We start from the raw sequence: 18,275 nt of genomic DNA, 5'->3' as shown, positions 1-18,275 counted from the left end.
CACGTCTATATTATTAATATTACACGGTGATGTCATCGCACTAAATACCGGCTTCATATCCTGGTGACATCATGAAAACACAGGACTCTTTTACATCAGCAATGTCCATTGTCTCCAGATGTTTCACAGAGAGACAGACAGACAGACAAAAAGAGAGACAGACACACGGACAGACAGACAGACAGACAGAGAGGCAGAGAGGCAGAGAGACAGACAGACAGAGAGACAGACAGACAGACAAAAAGAGAGACAGACACACGGACAGACAGACAGACAGACAGACAGAGAGGCAGAGAGACAGACAGACAGAGAGACAGACAGACAGAGAGACGTACTGCAGTACAGAGGCTGTATCCTGGTCCGAAGTCGAAGCGACACTGCTGGTCCATTGAGTACTGGAAGCCCGGCAGCTGAGGCTGATCCGGCCAATCGTGGTTGAAAGGGTCGTCACGGAGACAGTCATAGGTACTGAAGAGACAGACAGACAGGCAGACAGACAGGTTCAGGTGGTGTCTACTATTCTGTGTACAGTTAGAATTATTTGCAGTACTCACTGCAAGTACTTGTGCAGTTCCCTCCAGCTGCAGCGGGACCAGTGGTACTGATGGAAGGTGGCCTGAACCCGCGGGGACATGATGCTGCCCAACGGCACGTCATCAGCACAGTCATTGGCCTCGCCGTCATGCTCCATCCCTAAGCTGGAACAGACAGACAGTCAGACAGACAGTCAGACCGACTGGACACCTGGAAGTCACTATTGTCTCTACATTGACACCTGGAAGTCACTATTGTCTCTTCATTGACACCTGGAAGTCACTATTGTCTCTACGTGGACACCTGGAAGTCACTATTGTCTCTACGTGGACACCTGGAAGTCACTATTGTCTCTACGTGGACACCTGGAAGTCACTATTGTCTCTTCATTGACACCTGGAAGTCACTATTGTCTCTACATTGACACCTGGAAGTCACTATTGTCTCTTCATTGACACCTGGAAGTCACTATTGTCTCTACGTGGACACCTGGAAGTCACTATTGTCTCTTCATTGACACCTGGAAGTCACTATTGTCTCTACATTGACACCTTGACGTCATTATCGTCCCTACATTAACACATGAAAGTCACTATCGTCTCTACATTGACAACTGGAAGTCACTAGCGTCTCTACATTGACACCTTGACGTCATTATTGTCTCTACATTGACACATGGAAGTCACTAGCGTCTCTACATTGACACCTTGACGTCATTATTGTCTCTACATTGACACATGGAAGTCACTAGCGTCTCTACATTGACACCTTGACGTCATTATTGTCTCTACATTGACACATGGAAGTCACTAGCGTCTCTACATTGACACCTTGACGTCATTATTGTCTCTACATTAACACATGGAAGTCACAATCGTCTCTACATTGACACCTGGAAGTCACTATTGTTTTTACGTTGACACCTGGAAGTCACAATCGTCTCTACATTGACACCTGGAAGTCACTATTGTTTTTACGTTGACACCTGGAAGCCACAATCGTCTCTACATTGACCCCTGAAAGTCACTATCGTTGCTATACCTAAGAGTCGTTTTGATTTGCAGTTCATGTGTGTGTTTGTGTCTCACACGTGTCCTGTTTCATGTGCAGCTACGAAGGCAGATGAAAACCCGTCTTCAAAGACGAGGACGCAACTCCGATGCAGGTGACACATTCCTGTAACTGGAGCATAACCTACAGCACAGAGAGAGGTCAAATGTCAGAGGTCAGGGGTAAGAGGTCAGGCAATGGTGTTAGAAGTAGTATGTGTGTTATTAGTGGTACTATTAGCAGTAGTACCCTGCATACCAAGACAGCAAAACTCCCTCCTGGTCAGATAGATGGTGTTAGTCCTAGTACTTATTTATCAGTACTTCCATTTTTGCCGGATGGGACAAACTCATCACCAGGTAGATGTTGTTAGTTGGAGTACTTGTAGTATTAGTGGAGGTATTAGCAGTAGTACCTTGCATGCCAGAAGGGCCAAACTCCTGCCTGGTTAGGTAGAAAGTGGTAGTGTTAGCAGTATTTGTAGCTTTAGTGGTAGTATTATTAGTACTTCCCTGCATGCCGGATGAGCCAAGCTCCTCATCAGGTAGAAGATGTTCGATGGAATACTTGTAGTATTAGTGGAGGTATTAGCAGAAGTACCCTGCATGCCAGAAGGGCCAAACTCCTGCCTGGTCAGGTAGATGGTGTGGTCGTGCTGCTCGGCGTCATTCTGCTCCCTGTGCTGGAGATACGACCATCCACAAACGTTCTCCAAACTCTTCTTGGGATTCCCCACAGAGATCAGCTCCTGGGACTGATGGAGGGACACTGTTTGTTTTTAACCAACGTGCAGATGTGTGATGGAGAGCAAACCTTTACTAATTTGAATTAATATTAACGTGATTCCCCAGATAAATGCAGGGTGTTAATGTGGGAGTGCGTGGAAAGTACTTCAAACTAGACTCAACAAATACTAATCTTTTGAATAAAACGCAAAATTCCATAACAGCGGTGACCAGAGAGAGCAAGGTAGAAAACAGAACTAGGCTGTCTTAAGTTTCTTTGTATAAACAGCAGCAGCATGCTCTTCATCTCAGTAGACTTTCTAAACTTTCAAAGAGCTTGTGATATGAATTCAGGATTAACAGATCTAACAACACAGAATCTCAGAGGCCTGCAATAGGAAAGCAAAGTAGTAGAATTGATTGACACCTTCTGCCTTGTGGACATGTTAACCTGACTAAGAGAGCCTGTCCATCCTGAATAAGACATTACAACAACTGGACAACTTTATGTTCATGTACAGAAAAGTACTTCATCAGCTTTGAGACAGAGTTTAGTACCTTTGATGGCGACAACATGATGATTCTGACCAGAACTACATTGACGTTGGCGCCCAGAGAATGATCCTGATAGATCTCATTCACCTGAAACAGAGAGGTGCTGTCAACATATTGGCCCATCTAGTTATCCACACATCCTTTCTAAATTTGGGGAAATGTAAGAACATTAACCCCACATTGTACCTTCAAAAGTTCAAAGTTCAAAGTTAGCTTTATTGTCACTTCTTCCATTTGTGCAAACATACAGAAGATCTGAAAGTACGTTTCTCTCCTGTCCAACATAAAGTGATTGTAGTAATAATAATAATAAATAAAAGTAATGAAGTGCAAACAGTTAACAACAACAACAAAGAACATGTAAACAATATATAAAGCAGCATTTGACATATGAGTCTACTTTAGGAGTGGGAGAGTGGGGAGAGAGTTCAGCTTCCTGACAGCCTGGTGGATGAAGCTGTTTGACAGTCTGGTGGTGCGAGCCCGGAGGCTCCGGTATCTCCTCCCAGAGGGCAGGAGGCTGAAGAGACCGTGTGAGGGGGGGCAGGAATCGCTCACAATCATGGTCACTTTGCGGGTGAGGCGGGTGTTATATATGTCCTGCAGGGAGGGGAGGGGGGGGAGTGAGGCACCGATGATGCGTCCAGCTGCGTTCACTATGCGCTGCAGGGCTTTCCTGTTGTAGTCCGTGCAGCTTCCGCCCCACACAGTGATGCAGTTGGTCAGGATGCTCTCACCTTTCTCATTGGATCCTATAAAGTCACCACCTTATTATGGCACAGTGTTTCCTGATGCAGCACCAGGTCATGGTGAGGTCACCATGGTAAACTGGTGTCCAGACAAAGATAACAGTAAACCAGAGCCTCGTCCTGGGTCCAAACATGGCAGGGCTCAAAGGTGAGTACCTGGTGGGTGACCTTTGACCTATGGGGGCCTCAATTCAAGATCAAAGAAACGTCTGAGACTCCACTGTGGTTCCAGCGGAGTCGGTCAGGTGGACTGGACCTTAGACTCAACAGGATGTGACTCTTGGCACATGATTATTTGGTATTATTAATCTATTTATACATGGAGATCCAGATGTTGGTTGTTTCCTGTCTTGCATCGATGTCCTCCTGTGTCCTGCTGTCTTTTCTAACGAGGAACAGCTCTCCACAGATTTAAATCCAATTATGTTGTGAAGCGGAACTGGGAACATCTCACTCAGGGTTCTGCCATCTCACCTCTAGAAGAACGTTTTCTGAGGCTCATCACTCGTCGACCCACAAGAGGAGACATCAGATTCAGAAAGGAAGAGAGGACAGAAGAACGACAGCTTCTGTGGCCAAAGACCAGAAACTCAGGAGAGGGATGAGTTAGGAAACCGGACTTGTTCTGGTCTCGGAGGTTGTAGAGAGCTGAGCTCCCTTTAGACACTTCAATCACCTCAAAGACTTCACTTCAACCTGTGCAATATAAATACTGTACAAAATGTTATATTCATTGTCTGTATATATATATTATATATATATACATATATATATATATATATATATATATATATATATATATATATATATATAATATTCAGTACAAATACTCTGGACTATATACTCACTTTTTTATTACAGTTCTTTACTGTTTATATCACTTGTTTATGTCTCTTGTGTGCACTTTACCATTTGCTGCTGTAATCCGGTAAATGTCCCCAGTGCGTGGACCAATAAAGACCCAATCTCATCTGATCTAATGTCAGGACTGGAGTGTATTCACCCTGAGATGCAGAAGGTTGTGGATATTGTTGGTGAGCTACGTTTCACAATGTTTGTATTGAGGTAAAGCTGGGCAGCCTTATCTCTGGGCAACCTTATCTCTGGGCAACCTTATCTCTGGGCAACCTTATCTCTGGGCAACCTTATCTCTGGACAACCTTATCTCTTTACTCTCACAGGGAGTTAGAACTTTGTGGATCTGGATCAACATGTAAAACAAGACTCATCTTTCCTCAACATCGCCTTCAATCCCCACTGAAATTCAAATGTGTGTGTGTGTGTTTTCACTTACTATGTTCATGAGTGTTAGAAGATATTTCTGAATGTGGTCTCGTCCGTGAAAAAGAAGAACAGAATAATCCACAGCCAATAAAACCTGGAAGAGGAAAAGAGTTGATTAACCTCTTGGTTAACTAGTTCATTAACCTCACTATTAACCTCTATGTTAAATAGTTCATTAACTTCTATGTTGACTAGTTAATTAACCTATGTGTTAACTAGTTCATTAACCTCACGATTAAATAGTTCATTAACCTCTATGTTAACTAGTTAATTAACCTCAATGTTAACTAGTTCATTGACCGCTATGTTTAAATAATCTATGTTAATTATTTAATTAACCTATATGTTAACTAGATCATTGACCGCAAAGTCATATGCATCCCGGGGGCCAGAGCGGGCGACATTGAATCTTGTTTAAAACTGCTGGCTAAAGATGAGCGTAGTTACAGTAAGATTATAATACACGCCGGCGGTAATGACTCCCGACTGCGGCGGTCGGAGGTCACTAAAATTAATGTGGAACCGGTGTGTACTTATGCCAAGACAATGTCGGACACCGTAGTTTCCTCTGGCCCTCTCCCCAATCTGATCAATGATGACATGTATAGCCGCATGTCGTCATTCAACCGCTGGTTGTCCAGGTGGTGCCCAGCAAACAATGTGGGCTACATAGATAACTGGCAGACTTTCTGGGGAAAACCTGATCTGATGAGTCCAGACGGCATTCATCCCACTTGGGATGGAGCACGTCTCATTTCTGTGAACATGGCCAAGTTGATTAACGGACTTAATCCATGACCCAGAGTTCAGATCAGGAAGCAGAAGCAGAGTTGTAGTCTTCCACCCTTCTCTGCACTTCCATCCGAGCAGTTACCCACCCTTAACCTTAACTCTATAGAGACTGTGTCTGTCCCACGGACACTTAAATTAAGTAAATCCAAAGTAACCAGAAGAGGAGTCATACAAAATAACCTCATAAAGGTTAACATCACTACTGCAACAGTGCAACAAAAGAAGAGAATTAAATGTGGACTCCTAAATATTAGATCTCTGTCATCTAAAGCTGTATTAGTAAATGATTTAATATCAGACAATCACATTGATTTATTCAGAGTTTTTATCAAGTTTAGTCCTTAAAACTGATAAGGTTATTATTATAGGAGATTTTAATATTCATGTGGATATTGATAATGATTGCCTTAGTACTGCATTTATCTCATTGTTAGACTCGATTGGCTTCTGTCAGAGTACAGAAACCCACTCACTGCTTTGGCCACACCCTCGACCTTGTTCTTACATATGGCATTGACATTGAGCATTTGGAGGTCTTCCCACAGAACCCTCTTCTGTCAGACCATTACCTCATAACTTTTGAGTTTATACTCCCGGAGTGTACACCGTTAGTCAAAAGTTTCTACACCAGATGTCTAACTGACAGTGCTGTAGCTACATTTAAAGAAGAGATTCCTTCTGCATTTGATTCAATACCACGTCTCAATGTGACGGAGGACTCCTGTGCTAACTTTAGTCCGTCCCAGATTGATCATCTTGTCGATAGTGCTACAGGCTCACTGAGAATGACACTAGACTCGATAGCCCCACTGAAGAAAAAGACAGTGAGGCAAAGGAGGTTTGCTCCCTGGTAGAACCCTCAGACCCGCGACCTAAAGCAAACTTCACGAAAGCTTTAAAGCATATGGCGTTCCACCAATCTGGAAGAATCACGCTTAGTTTGGAGAGATAGTCTTAAAACATATAAAAAGGCTCTCCGTAATGCCAGAGCAGCCTATTACTCATCAGTAATAGAGAAAAATAAGAACAACCCCAGGGTTCTCTTTAGCACTGTAGCCAGGCTGACAGAGAGTCACAGCTCTGTGGAGCCGTGTATTCCTATAGACCTCAGTAGTAATGACTTCATGAACTTCTTTAATGAAAAGATTTTAACTATTAGAGGCAAGATTGATGATCTCTTGCCCTCAACTACTGCCGATCTGTCATCAAGAGGAGTGGCCTTGGAAACGGCTGTATGCCCTGGTGTATATTTGGATAGCTTTTCTCCTATTAACCTAGACCAATTGTCTTCAACGGTTTCTACTTCTAAACCGTCTACCTGTCTCTTAGACCCCATCCCAACGAGGCTGCTTAAAGACCTGTTGCCTTTAATTGGCACCTCTCTGCTGGATATTGTTAATGTGTCTTTGCTAACAGGCCATGTACCACATTCCTTCAAAGTAGCTGTAATTAAACCTCTCCTGAAAAAGCCCACTCTTAATCCAGAGGTGTTGGCTAACTACAGACCGATCTCTAACCTTCCCTTCCTCTCTAAGACCCTTGAGAAAGTAGTCGCAAATCGTGTGACTTTCTACATCAGAATAGTTTATTTGAGGAGTTTCAGTCAGGATTTAGAAAACACCACGGAGACAGCACTGGTGAAAATTACAAATGACCTCCTAATGCATCAGATAAAGGACTCATCTCTGTACTGGTCTTATTAGACCTTAATGCTGATAAAGGACTCATCTCTGTACTGGTCTTGTTAGACCTTAGTGCTGATAAAGGACTCATCTCTGCAGCTTGTGTACTTACAAAAACTAAGAAAAGAGATCACATGACTCCTGTATTAGCTGCTCTGCACTGGCTCCCTGTAAAATCAAGAATCACATGTAAAATTCTTCTCCTCACCTACAAAGCCTTGATTGGTGATGCACCTTCATATCTTAAGGAGCTTGTAGTACCATATTGCACCACTAGAGAGCTGCTCACTAAATGTGGGGCTACTTGTGGTTCCTAGAGTCCTAAAAAGTAGGATGGGAGCCAGAGCCTTCAGTTATCAAGCTCCTCTTTTATGGAACCAGCTTCCACTTTCAGTCCTGGAGGCAGACACAGTCACCTCATTCAAGAATAGACTTAAGACTTTCCTCTTTAATAGCCCTTATAGTTAGGGCTGAATCAGGTTTGCCCTGGTCCAGCCCCTTGATATGCTGCTATAGGCTTATAGGCTGCTGGGGGATGTTTTAGGATACACTGAGCACCTCTCTCCTCTTCTCTCTCTCCTTATGGATGAATTTACATCTCTCCATTGCACCTTATTAACTCTGCTTCCTCCCCGGAGTCGTTGTGACTTCACGTCTCATAGGGTCCATGGGACCTGGAGGTGTCTGATGCTGGTGAGCCGGCCTCCCATTGGCCCTGCTGATGCCCCGCCCCCCTCCTCTCTACCTCCTTCTGTTTCATGGATTGGAGTTCCATTCATACATTGTCATATTCATGTAATGTGTTTATGTAACTTTGTTCATCTGGTCACATGACATCTATTCATCTGTCCATCTGGGGAGAGGGATCCTCCTCTGTTGTTCTCCTGAAGGGTTCTTCCCTTTTTTCCCTGTCAAAGGTTATTTTTGGGGAGTTGTTCCTGATTCGATGTGAGGTCAAAGGTCAGGGATGTCGTATGTGTACTGATTGTAAAGCCCTCTGAGGCAAATTTGTAATTTGTGATATTGGGCTATACAAAATAAACTGAATTGAATTGAAAAATTGAATATGTTAACTAGCTAATTACCATATATGTTAACTAGCTAATTACATATATGTTAACTAGTTCACTAACATCTATGTTAACTAGTTCACTAACCTCTATGTTAACTAGTTAATTAACATCTATGTTAACTATCTCTATGTTAACTAGTTAATTAACCTGACTGTTAACTACTTCACTAACCTCTATAGTAAACAGTTCAGCCTCTTCAATGTAGCGTCTTCGTCGAGCTGATCTGGATCCGGACCACATCACCTTCTGTTTCCAGTCAAGAGAACCTAAAAGTGGACCTGCAGGAGAACAAAGACGATGTTGTTGTTTTACAGTTTTCAGATGTCGTCACATCAAAAAGCTCATAAAGACGTTAATATTCTCCACAGAATAAAGCTGAGTCATCGCTGATCTGAGGTCGTCTCAGAATAAATCAGGGAGCAGAAGGTTTAAGTGCTGACAGACTTGAGGTCAGATGTTGGAGCAGAGCTGAGGGCTTCTGAGATTCAGGAAACCCTACAGGAGAACGTTCAGAAGACCCTACGGGAGAACGTTCAGAAGACCCTACAGGAGAACGTTCAGAAGAACCTACAGGAGAACGTTCAGGAGACCCTACAGGAGAACGTTCAGGAGACCCTACAGGAGAACGTTCAGAAGACCCTACAGGAGAACGTTCAGAAGACCCTACAGGAGAACGTTCAGGAGACCCTACAGGAGAACGTTCAGAAGACCCTACAGGAGAACGTTCAGGAGACCCTACAGGAGAACGTTCAGGAGACTCTACAGGAGAACGTTCAGAAGACCCTACAGGAGAACGTTCATTTCATTTCCTTCATTTTCTGTTTATTTTGTATAGCCCAATATCACAAATTACAGATTTGCCTCAGAGGGCTTTACAATCTGTACACATACGACATCCCTGACCTTTGACCTCACATCGGATCAGGAAAAACTCCCCAAAAATAACCTTTGACAGGGAAAAAAGGGAAGAAACCTTCAGGAGAGCAACAGAGGAGGATCACTCTCCCCGGATGGACAGATGAATAGATGTCATGTGACCAGATGAACAGAGTTACAGAATTACATAAACACATTTCAATCAGGGAGAGACCAGTTAGATAAAGATAGGATGCATGTTTATTGTTAACAGATGATATGAAATGATGAAGTCTCAGCGTCTTTGGCACTTGGACTCTGCGGGGAGATTTGCAATTGAGGGCCGATTGCCCCGATCAGCAACGAGATAGATCCCCGTGGAGTCCAGACCTGGTGGTGGCTGATGAGCTGATGGAATGATGAGTTGATGAGGCTGATGGATCCGTGGAGACTGGGCGGAGAAGGGGAGGTGGAGGGGTGCGGCATGAAAGAACTGAAGGTAGGGAAACAGTCATGTTTAAATGAGACAGCAGCAAGATGATTGGCTAGCCGTGTCATTGTTTCCGTGTGCTTATTGGATAGAGGGGATCAGCTGATCTGCGCAGCTGGTGTCATGATTGACGGTGCAGGACGATGACAGCAAGTAAACAATGAGTGAGCATGCATGAGGAATGATTGGCATGAATGTGAGGAATAGATGGCGGGCTGAGGGGTCTGGTCTTCCTGTCTGAACTTGTGCTATAGCTCCATTACATGAATATGACAATGTATGAATGGAACAATCCATGAAACAGAAGGAGGTAGAGAGGAGGGGGGGCGGGGCATCAGCAGGGCCATGGCAGGAGGCCGGCTCATCAGGCATCAGACACCTCCAGGTCCAATGGACCCTATGAGACATGAAGTCACAAAGACTCCGGGGAGGAAGCAGAGTTTGTAAGGTTCAGAAGACCCTACAGGAGAACGTTCAGGAGACCCTACAGGAGACCATTCAGGAGACCCTACAGGAGAACGTTCAGAAGACCCTACAGGAGAATGTTCAGGAGACCCTACAGGAGAACATTCAGAAGACTTTAGAGGAAAACGTTCAGAAGACCCTACAGGAGACCATTCAGGAGACCCTACAGGAGAATGTTCAGGAGACCCTACAGGAGAACGTTCAGGAGACCCTACAGGAGAACGTTCAGAAGACTATAGAGGAAAACGTTCAGAAGACCCTACAGGAGACCCTACAGGAGAATGTTCAGGAGACCCTACAGGAGACCATTCAGAAGACTTTAGAGGAAAACGTTCAGAAGACCCTACAGGAGAATGTTCAGGAGACCCTACAGGAGAACGTTCAGAAGACTATAGAGGAAAACGTTCAAAAGACCCTACAGGAGACCATTCAGGAGACCCTACAGGAGAATGTTCAGGAGACCCTACAGGAGAACGTTCAGAAGACTATAGAGGAAAACGTTCAAAAGACCCTACAGGAGACCATTCAGGAGACCCTACAGGAGAACGTTCAGAAGACCCTACAGGAGAACGTTCAGGAGACCCTACAGGAGAACGTTCAGAAGACTATAGAGGAAAACGTTCAAAAGACCCTACAGGAGACCATTCAGGAGACCCTACAGGAGAACGTTCAGAAGACCCTACAGGAGACCATTCAGAAGACTCTACAGGAGAACGTTCAGAAGACCCTACAGGAGAATGTTCAGGAGACCCTACAGGATAACATTCAGGAGACCCTACAGGAGAATGTTCAGGAGACCCTACAGGAGAACGTTCAGGAGACCCTACAGGAGAACGTTCAGAAGACTATAGAGGAAAACGTTCAGAAGACCCTACAGGAGACCATTCAGGAGACCCTACAGGAGAATGTTCAGGAGACCCTACAGGAGAACGTTCAGGAGACCCTACAGGAGAACGTTCAGAAGACTATAGAGGAAAACGTTCAGAAGACCCTACAGGAGACCATTCAGGAGACCCTACAGGAGAATGTTCAGGAGACCCTACAGGAGAACGTTCAGGAGACCCTACAGGAGAACGTTCAGAAGACTATAGAGGAAAACGTTCAGAAGACCCTACAGGAGACCATTCAGGAGACCCTACAGGAGAACGTTCAGAAGACTCTACAGGAGAACGTTCAGAAAACCCTACAGGAGACCGTTCAGAAGACTGTTCAGAAGACAGTTAGTGACAGAAATCTAATATTACTGTTTATATTCGGACTGATGTTCTGTAAAACTGTTGATGAGTCAAAGACACAAAGTGGTTCACGATATTCATTCATGAATACTTCCTAATATTTAATGCTGCTCATATTCACGTTGTGGTTATGAAAACATCTGACACCAGGCGCTCTGAGGTCACTCTGTCCCAGTTGAGCTGAGGTGAAATAGTCCTAAACCTCCAGAACTCTGAGACTCTGAATCTCTGGCTGCCACGTTGCAGTGTGTGTGTGCGTGTGTGCGTGAGAGAGAGAGTGTGTTGTACAGCTCTCCGCCTCTGCCAAGTTTCCTGGAACTATTTCTCTGTTTTCAGTTTGATTCTTTCCTTATGAAGAAACACAACAGATACTTTACAGCAGCTTCACTGTAAAACACAGCAGATACTTTACAGCAGCTTCACTCTAAAACACAGCACATACTTTACAGCAGCTTCACTGTAAAACACAGCACATACTTTACAGCAGCTTCACTGTAAAACACAGCAGATACTTTACAGCAGCTACACTGTAAAACACAGCAGATACTTTACAGCAGCTACACTGTAAAACACAACAGATACTTTACAGCGATAAAACCGTACCTAAATACACAATTCATAATTATCATCCTTCATAGGTTCATAACATCCCAACATGTGAATAAAGTATTTCAGAAACTAGTTAATTATTATATTCTCATTACATCCCAACAGCAATCAATAAAATACATCTTTCTTTTGGCTTTCATGAAATGATCCGTCTGTTTGTTTTATTTGCTTTGAATAAGCTCCATGTTTGTTTACAGCGAGATCACATGAGGCTCGTTTTAGAGAACTGTGCCTCGCCTGGAATGTAGACGAGAGCATCATCATCATCACCATTACATGTCATCTAGCTGACGCTTTTATCCAAAGCGACTTACAATAAGTGCATTAAACCATGAGTCCAAACTCAGAACAACAAGAATCAAGAAAGTACAATTTCTTCAATAAAGTTAAACTACAGAGTGCTATCAGTAAGAGACATTTAAGTGCTACTAGAGTGCTACTACGGCTCTACCTTCCCTATTCAAGGTATAGTCGAAAAAGAAGTGTTTTTAGTTTGCGACGGAAGATGTAGAGACTTTCTGCTGTCCTGATGTCAATGGGGAGCTCGTTCCACCAATGAGGAGCCAGCACAGCAAACAGTCGGGACTTTGTTGAGTGTTTAGCTCGAAGTGAAGGAGCTACAAGCTGATTGGCAGAAGCCGAGCGAAGTGATCGAGCTGGGGTGTGAGGTTAGATCATGTCCTGGATGTGAGGTTAGACCATGTCCTGGGTGTGAGGTTAGACCATGTCCTGGGTGTGAGGTTAGACCATGTCCTGGGTGTGAGGTTTGACCATGTCCTGGGTGTGAGGTTAGACCATGTCCTGGATGTAGACCGGACCCGATCTGTTCACAGCACGGTACCCAAGTACCAATGTTTTGAAGCGGATGCGGGCGGCCACCGGTAACCAGTGAAGGTCGCGGAAGAACAGAGGATTGTGGGTAAATTTCGGGAGATTGAAGACCAGTCGAGCAGCTGCATTCTGGATGAGCTGTAGCGGTCGAATGGCATTAGCAGGTAGACCTGAAGGAGGAGTTACAGTAGTCTAGCCGTGAGATGACCAGAACCTGGACCAGGACCTGTGCCGCCTTCTGAGTGAGAAGGGGTCCTGATGTTGTACAGCATGTACCTACAGGAGCGTGTTGTTGTGGTAATGTTGGCAGTCAGGGAGAGTTGACTGTCGAGTGTCACACCGAGGTTCCTGGCAGTCGGAGTCGGAGCCAACACTGAGTTGTTGAAGGTGATAGTCAGGTCGTGGGTGGGAGAACCTTTTCCTGGAAGGAAGAGAAGTTCAGTCTTGTCAGGGTTAGTTTTCAGGTGGTGTGCGGACATCCACTGAGAGATGTCAGTCAGACAGGCAGAGATTCGTGCTGCTACCTGTGTTTCGGATTGGGGAAACGAGAGGATCAGTTGGGTGTCGTCAGCATAGCTGTGGTAGGTGAAGCCATGCGAGCGAATGACAGAGCCGAGAGAGTTGGTGTACAGAGAGAAGAGAAGAGGACCAAGGACTGAACCCTGAGGGACCCCAGTAGTCAGAGGACAAGGCTCAGACACAGATCCTCTCCAGGTTACCCGGTAAGAGCGGTCGGTGAGGTAGGATGAGAAGAGTGAGAGCAGAGCCTGAGATACCAGGTCCTGGAGGGAGGACAAGAGGATCTGGTGGTTCACTGTGTCAAAGGCAGCGGAAAGGTCTAGAAGGATGAGGACAGAGGAGAGAGAGGCTGCTCTAGCAGTGTGAAGCTGCTCAGAGACAGCAAGGAGGGCAGTCTCTGTTGAGTGGCCTTGAATCCAGACTGGTGGGGGTCTAGAAGGTTGTTACTGTGGAGAAAGGAGGAGACTTGGTTAAAGATAGCTCGCTCTAGAGTTTTGGAAAGGAAGGGGAGGAGAGAGACAGGTCTGTAGTTGTTGACTTCAGATCTGTATTTATTGACTTCCGATGGGTCGAGAGTGGGTTTCTTCAGGAGAGGGTTGACTCCGCCTCCTTCAGAGAGTTAGGGAAACAGCCGGTTGAGAGGGAGGTGTTAATAAGATGGGTGAGAAAGGGAAGAAGGTCCGGAGCAATGGACTGGAGAAGGTGAGAAGGGATGGGGTCAAGGGGGCAGGTGGTTGGGGGGTCAGAGGTTACCAAGGTAAGAACTTGATTAGGAGACAGGGGGATAAAAGAGGAAAACAAGGGGGAAGAAGATGAAGTTACTGGAGGTGTAGTTATAGAAGATGGATTAGTAAATGAGGAGCGTATGTCGTCTATCTTTTTTGTAAAGTAGTCAACAAAGTGGCTTGGTAGAAGGGTGGAGGGAGGGGGGGACCAGGGGGGTCAAGGAGGTTGGAAAAAATAGAGAAGAGCTTTTTGGGGTTAGACAAAGAGGATTTGATTCTGGATTGGTAGAACAGACTTTTGGCTGCAGAGATGGACGCAGAGAAGGAGGAGAGAAGAGATTGATAGGCGAGCAGGTCGTCGGCGTGTTTGGATTTTCGTCCATTTCCTTTCCGATGCTCGCATAGTGGCTCTCTCGGAGCGCACCGGTTCAGATAGCCACGGAGCCGGAGAGGACTTGAGGACCTTTAGAGTCGTAAGAGGACTTGAGAAAGTGCTGGGTCCTAAGAGGACTTGAGGACCTTTAGAGTCCTAAGAGGACAGAGAGAATCAAGAGAGGAAGACAGCGTAGAGAGAAGAGTGTCAGTGGTGAAGTTAGGCTGCATGAGTAAGAAGGAATCAGTTGAAGGAAGTGCTGACAGAACAGAGGAGGCCAGAGAGGAGGGTGAGAGGGTGAGAGGGTGAGAGGGAGAGAGGGTGAGAGGGAGAGAGAGAGAGAGGGTGAGAGGGAGAGAGAGAGAGAGGGTGAGAGGGTGAGAGGGTGCGGATGTTGCGACGGACAGGTGCAGAGTCCGTTGTTGGAGGGTTGTCAGTTCCAAAGAGTGGGAGAGAGTAAGAGATGAAGAAATGGTCAGAGACATGAAGTGGAGTTACAGTGATCACCACCATCATCATCATCATCACCATCATCATCATCATCATCATCATCATCATCATCATCATCACCACCATCATCATCATCATCACCATCATCATCATCATCATCATCATCACCACCATCATCATTATCATCACCATTATCATCACCATCATCATCATCATCATCATCATCACCACCATCATCATCATCATCATTATCATCACCATCATCATTATCATCACCATCATCACCATCATCATCATCATCACCATTATCATCACCATCATCATCATCATCATCATCATCACCATCATCATCATCATCACCATTATCATCACCATCATCATCATCACCATTATCATCACCATCATCATCATCATCATCATCACCACCATCATCATCATCATCATCACCATCATCACCATCATCATCACCATCATCATCATCATCATCACCACCATCATCATCAACATCATCACCATCATCACCATCATCATCATCACCACCATCATCATCATCATCATCATCATCATCACCATCATCACCATCATCATCAACATCACCACCATCATCACGATCACCATCATCATCATCATCATCATCACCACCATCATCATCATCATCATCACCATCATCACCATCATCATCACCATCATCATCACCATCATCATCATCAACATCATCATCATCACCACCATCATCATCATCACCATCATCATTACCACCATCATCACCATCATCATCATCATCACCATTATCATCATCATTACCATCATCATCATCACCATCATCATTACCACTATCACCACCATCATCACCATCATCATCACCACCATCATCATCATCATCACCATCATCATCATCATAATCATCATCACCATTATCATCATCATCATCATCACCACCATTACCATCATCATCATCATCATCACCACCATCATCACCATTATCATCATCATCATTACCATCATCACATCATCAATACCACTATCACCACCATCATCATCATCATCATCATCACCATCACCACCATCATCATCACCATCATCATTAACACCATCAACATCATCATCATCATCACCATTATCATCATCATCACCATCATCATTAACACCATCATCACCACCACCATCATCATCACCATCATCATCATCACCATCATCAACACCATCATCATCACCACCATCATCATCACCATCATCATTACCACCATCATCACCATCATCATCATCATCACCATCATCACCATTATCATCATCATCATCATAATCATTACCATCATCATCATCACCATCATCATTACCATCATCACCAACACCATCATCATCATCACCATCATCATAATCATCATCACCATTATCATCATCATCACCACCATTACCATCATCATCATCATTATCATCATCATCATCATCATAACCATCATCATCATCACCATCATCATTACCACTATCACCACCATCATCATCATCACCACCATCATCATCATCATCACCATCATCACCATCACCATAATCATCATCATCATCATCATCATCACCATCATCATTACCACTATCACCACCATCATCATCATCATCATCACCATCATCATTAACACCATCAACATCATCATCATCATCATAATCATCATCACCATTATCATCATCATCACCATCACCACCATCATCATTAACACCATCATCATCATCACCATCATCATCATCACCACCATCATCATCATCACCATTATCATCATCATCACCATCATCACCATCATCATTAACACCATCAACATCACCACCATTACCATCATCATCATCACCATTATCATCATCATCATCATCATTACCATCATCATCATCATCACCATCATCATTACCACTATCACCACCATCATCATCATCATCACCACCATCATCATCATCACCATTATCATCATCATCACCATCACCACCATCATCATTAACACCATCATCATCATCACCATCATCATCATCACCACCATCATCACCATCATCACCATCAACATCACCACCATTACCATCATCATCATCATCATCACCATTATCATCATCATCATCATCATTACCATCATCATCATCATCACCATCATCATTACCACCATCATCATCATCATGACCACCATCATCATCATCACCATCATCACCATCACCACCATCATCATCACCATCATCATTAACACCATCAACATCATCATCATCATCATAATCATCATAATCATCATCACCATTATCATCATCATCACCATCACCACCATCATCTTTAACACCATCATCATCATCACCATCATCATCATCACCACCATCATCATCATTAACACCATCAACATCATCATCATCAAGTTTGACAGTTTTTAGCTGCCTACAAAGTGACTAATAGTCAACAATCGAGCGTTATTAAGAATGTTCTGTGTTTGCTGTCAAATCTAAGGGCCAATCAGCTCTCTGATGTAGCGACAGCAGGCGTTTCCCATCATGCACTGGGCCACGCAGTCGCTCTCGTGAGGTCATCGTTGATCACATTTGCATGACTTCAGAGCAAGTTGGGATCAAGTCAGACACAAATCTACCCAGCATGCATTGCGCGCCGATCACTGGTTATCGATTTTGATCATGACCGGCTCTTCTCCAACGAACTTCTAGTCACATGATGACAAGATGAAGTCAGCTGATTCTCTTCCTCACCTACAAAGCCTTGATTGGTGATGCACCATCATATCTTAAGGAGCTTGTAGTACCATATTGCCCCACTAGAGAGCTGCGCTCACTAAATGTGGGGCTACTTGTGGTTCTAGAGTCCTAAAAAGTAGGATGGGAGCCAGAGCCTTCAGTTATCAAGCTCCTCTTTTATGGAACCAGCTTCCACTTTCAGTCCTGGAGGCAGACACAGTCACCTCATTCAAGAATAGACTTAAGACTTTCCTCTTTAATAGTGCTTATAGTTAGGGCTGAATCAGGTTTGCCCTGGTCCAGCCCCTTGATATGCTGCTATAGGCTTATAGGCTGCTGGGGGATGTTTTAGGATACACTGAGCACCTCTCTCCTCTTCTCTCTCTCCTTATGGATGAATTTACATCTCTCCATTGCACCTTATTAACTCTGCTTCCTCCCTGGAGTCGTTGTGACTTCACGTCTCATAGGGTCCATTGGACCTGGAGGTGTCTGATGCTGGTGAACCGGCCTCCCATTGGCCCTGCTGATGCCCCGCCCCCCCTCCTCTCTACCTCCTTCTGTTTCATGGAT

The 18,275-nt window shown here is 44.4% G+C and overlaps 1 protein-coding gene across 1 annotated transcript in view; it reads right to left on the bottom strand.

Annotated features, from left to right (window-relative positions):
• The window catches only part of LOC117743048 (A disintegrin and metalloproteinase with thrombospondin motifs 2-like), a 45,089-nt gene that overhangs the window by 13,862 nt on the left and 12,952 nt on the right, over nt 1–18,275 (bottom strand). The window contains 7 exon segments of the mRNA XM_034550782.1: nt 336–468; nt 555–698; nt 1,623–1,728; nt 2,185–2,338; nt 2,868–2,951; nt 4,908–4,991; nt 8,616–8,722. Of these exon segments, the coding sequence (XP_034406673.1) occupies nt 336–468; nt 555–698; nt 1,623–1,728; nt 2,185–2,338; nt 2,868–2,951; nt 4,908–4,991; nt 8,616–8,722 (812 nt within the window).

This window comes from Cyclopterus lumpus, chromosome 14 (genome assembly GCF_009769545.1).
Source record: "Cyclopterus lumpus isolate fCycLum1 chromosome 14, fCycLum1.pri, whole genome shotgun sequence".
NCBI lineage: Eukaryota > Metazoa > Chordata > Actinopteri > Perciformes > Cyclopteridae > Cyclopterus > Cyclopterus lumpus.
Note: the sequence above shows the minus strand (reverse complement) of the source record. Positions and strands in the feature narration are given on the sequence as shown.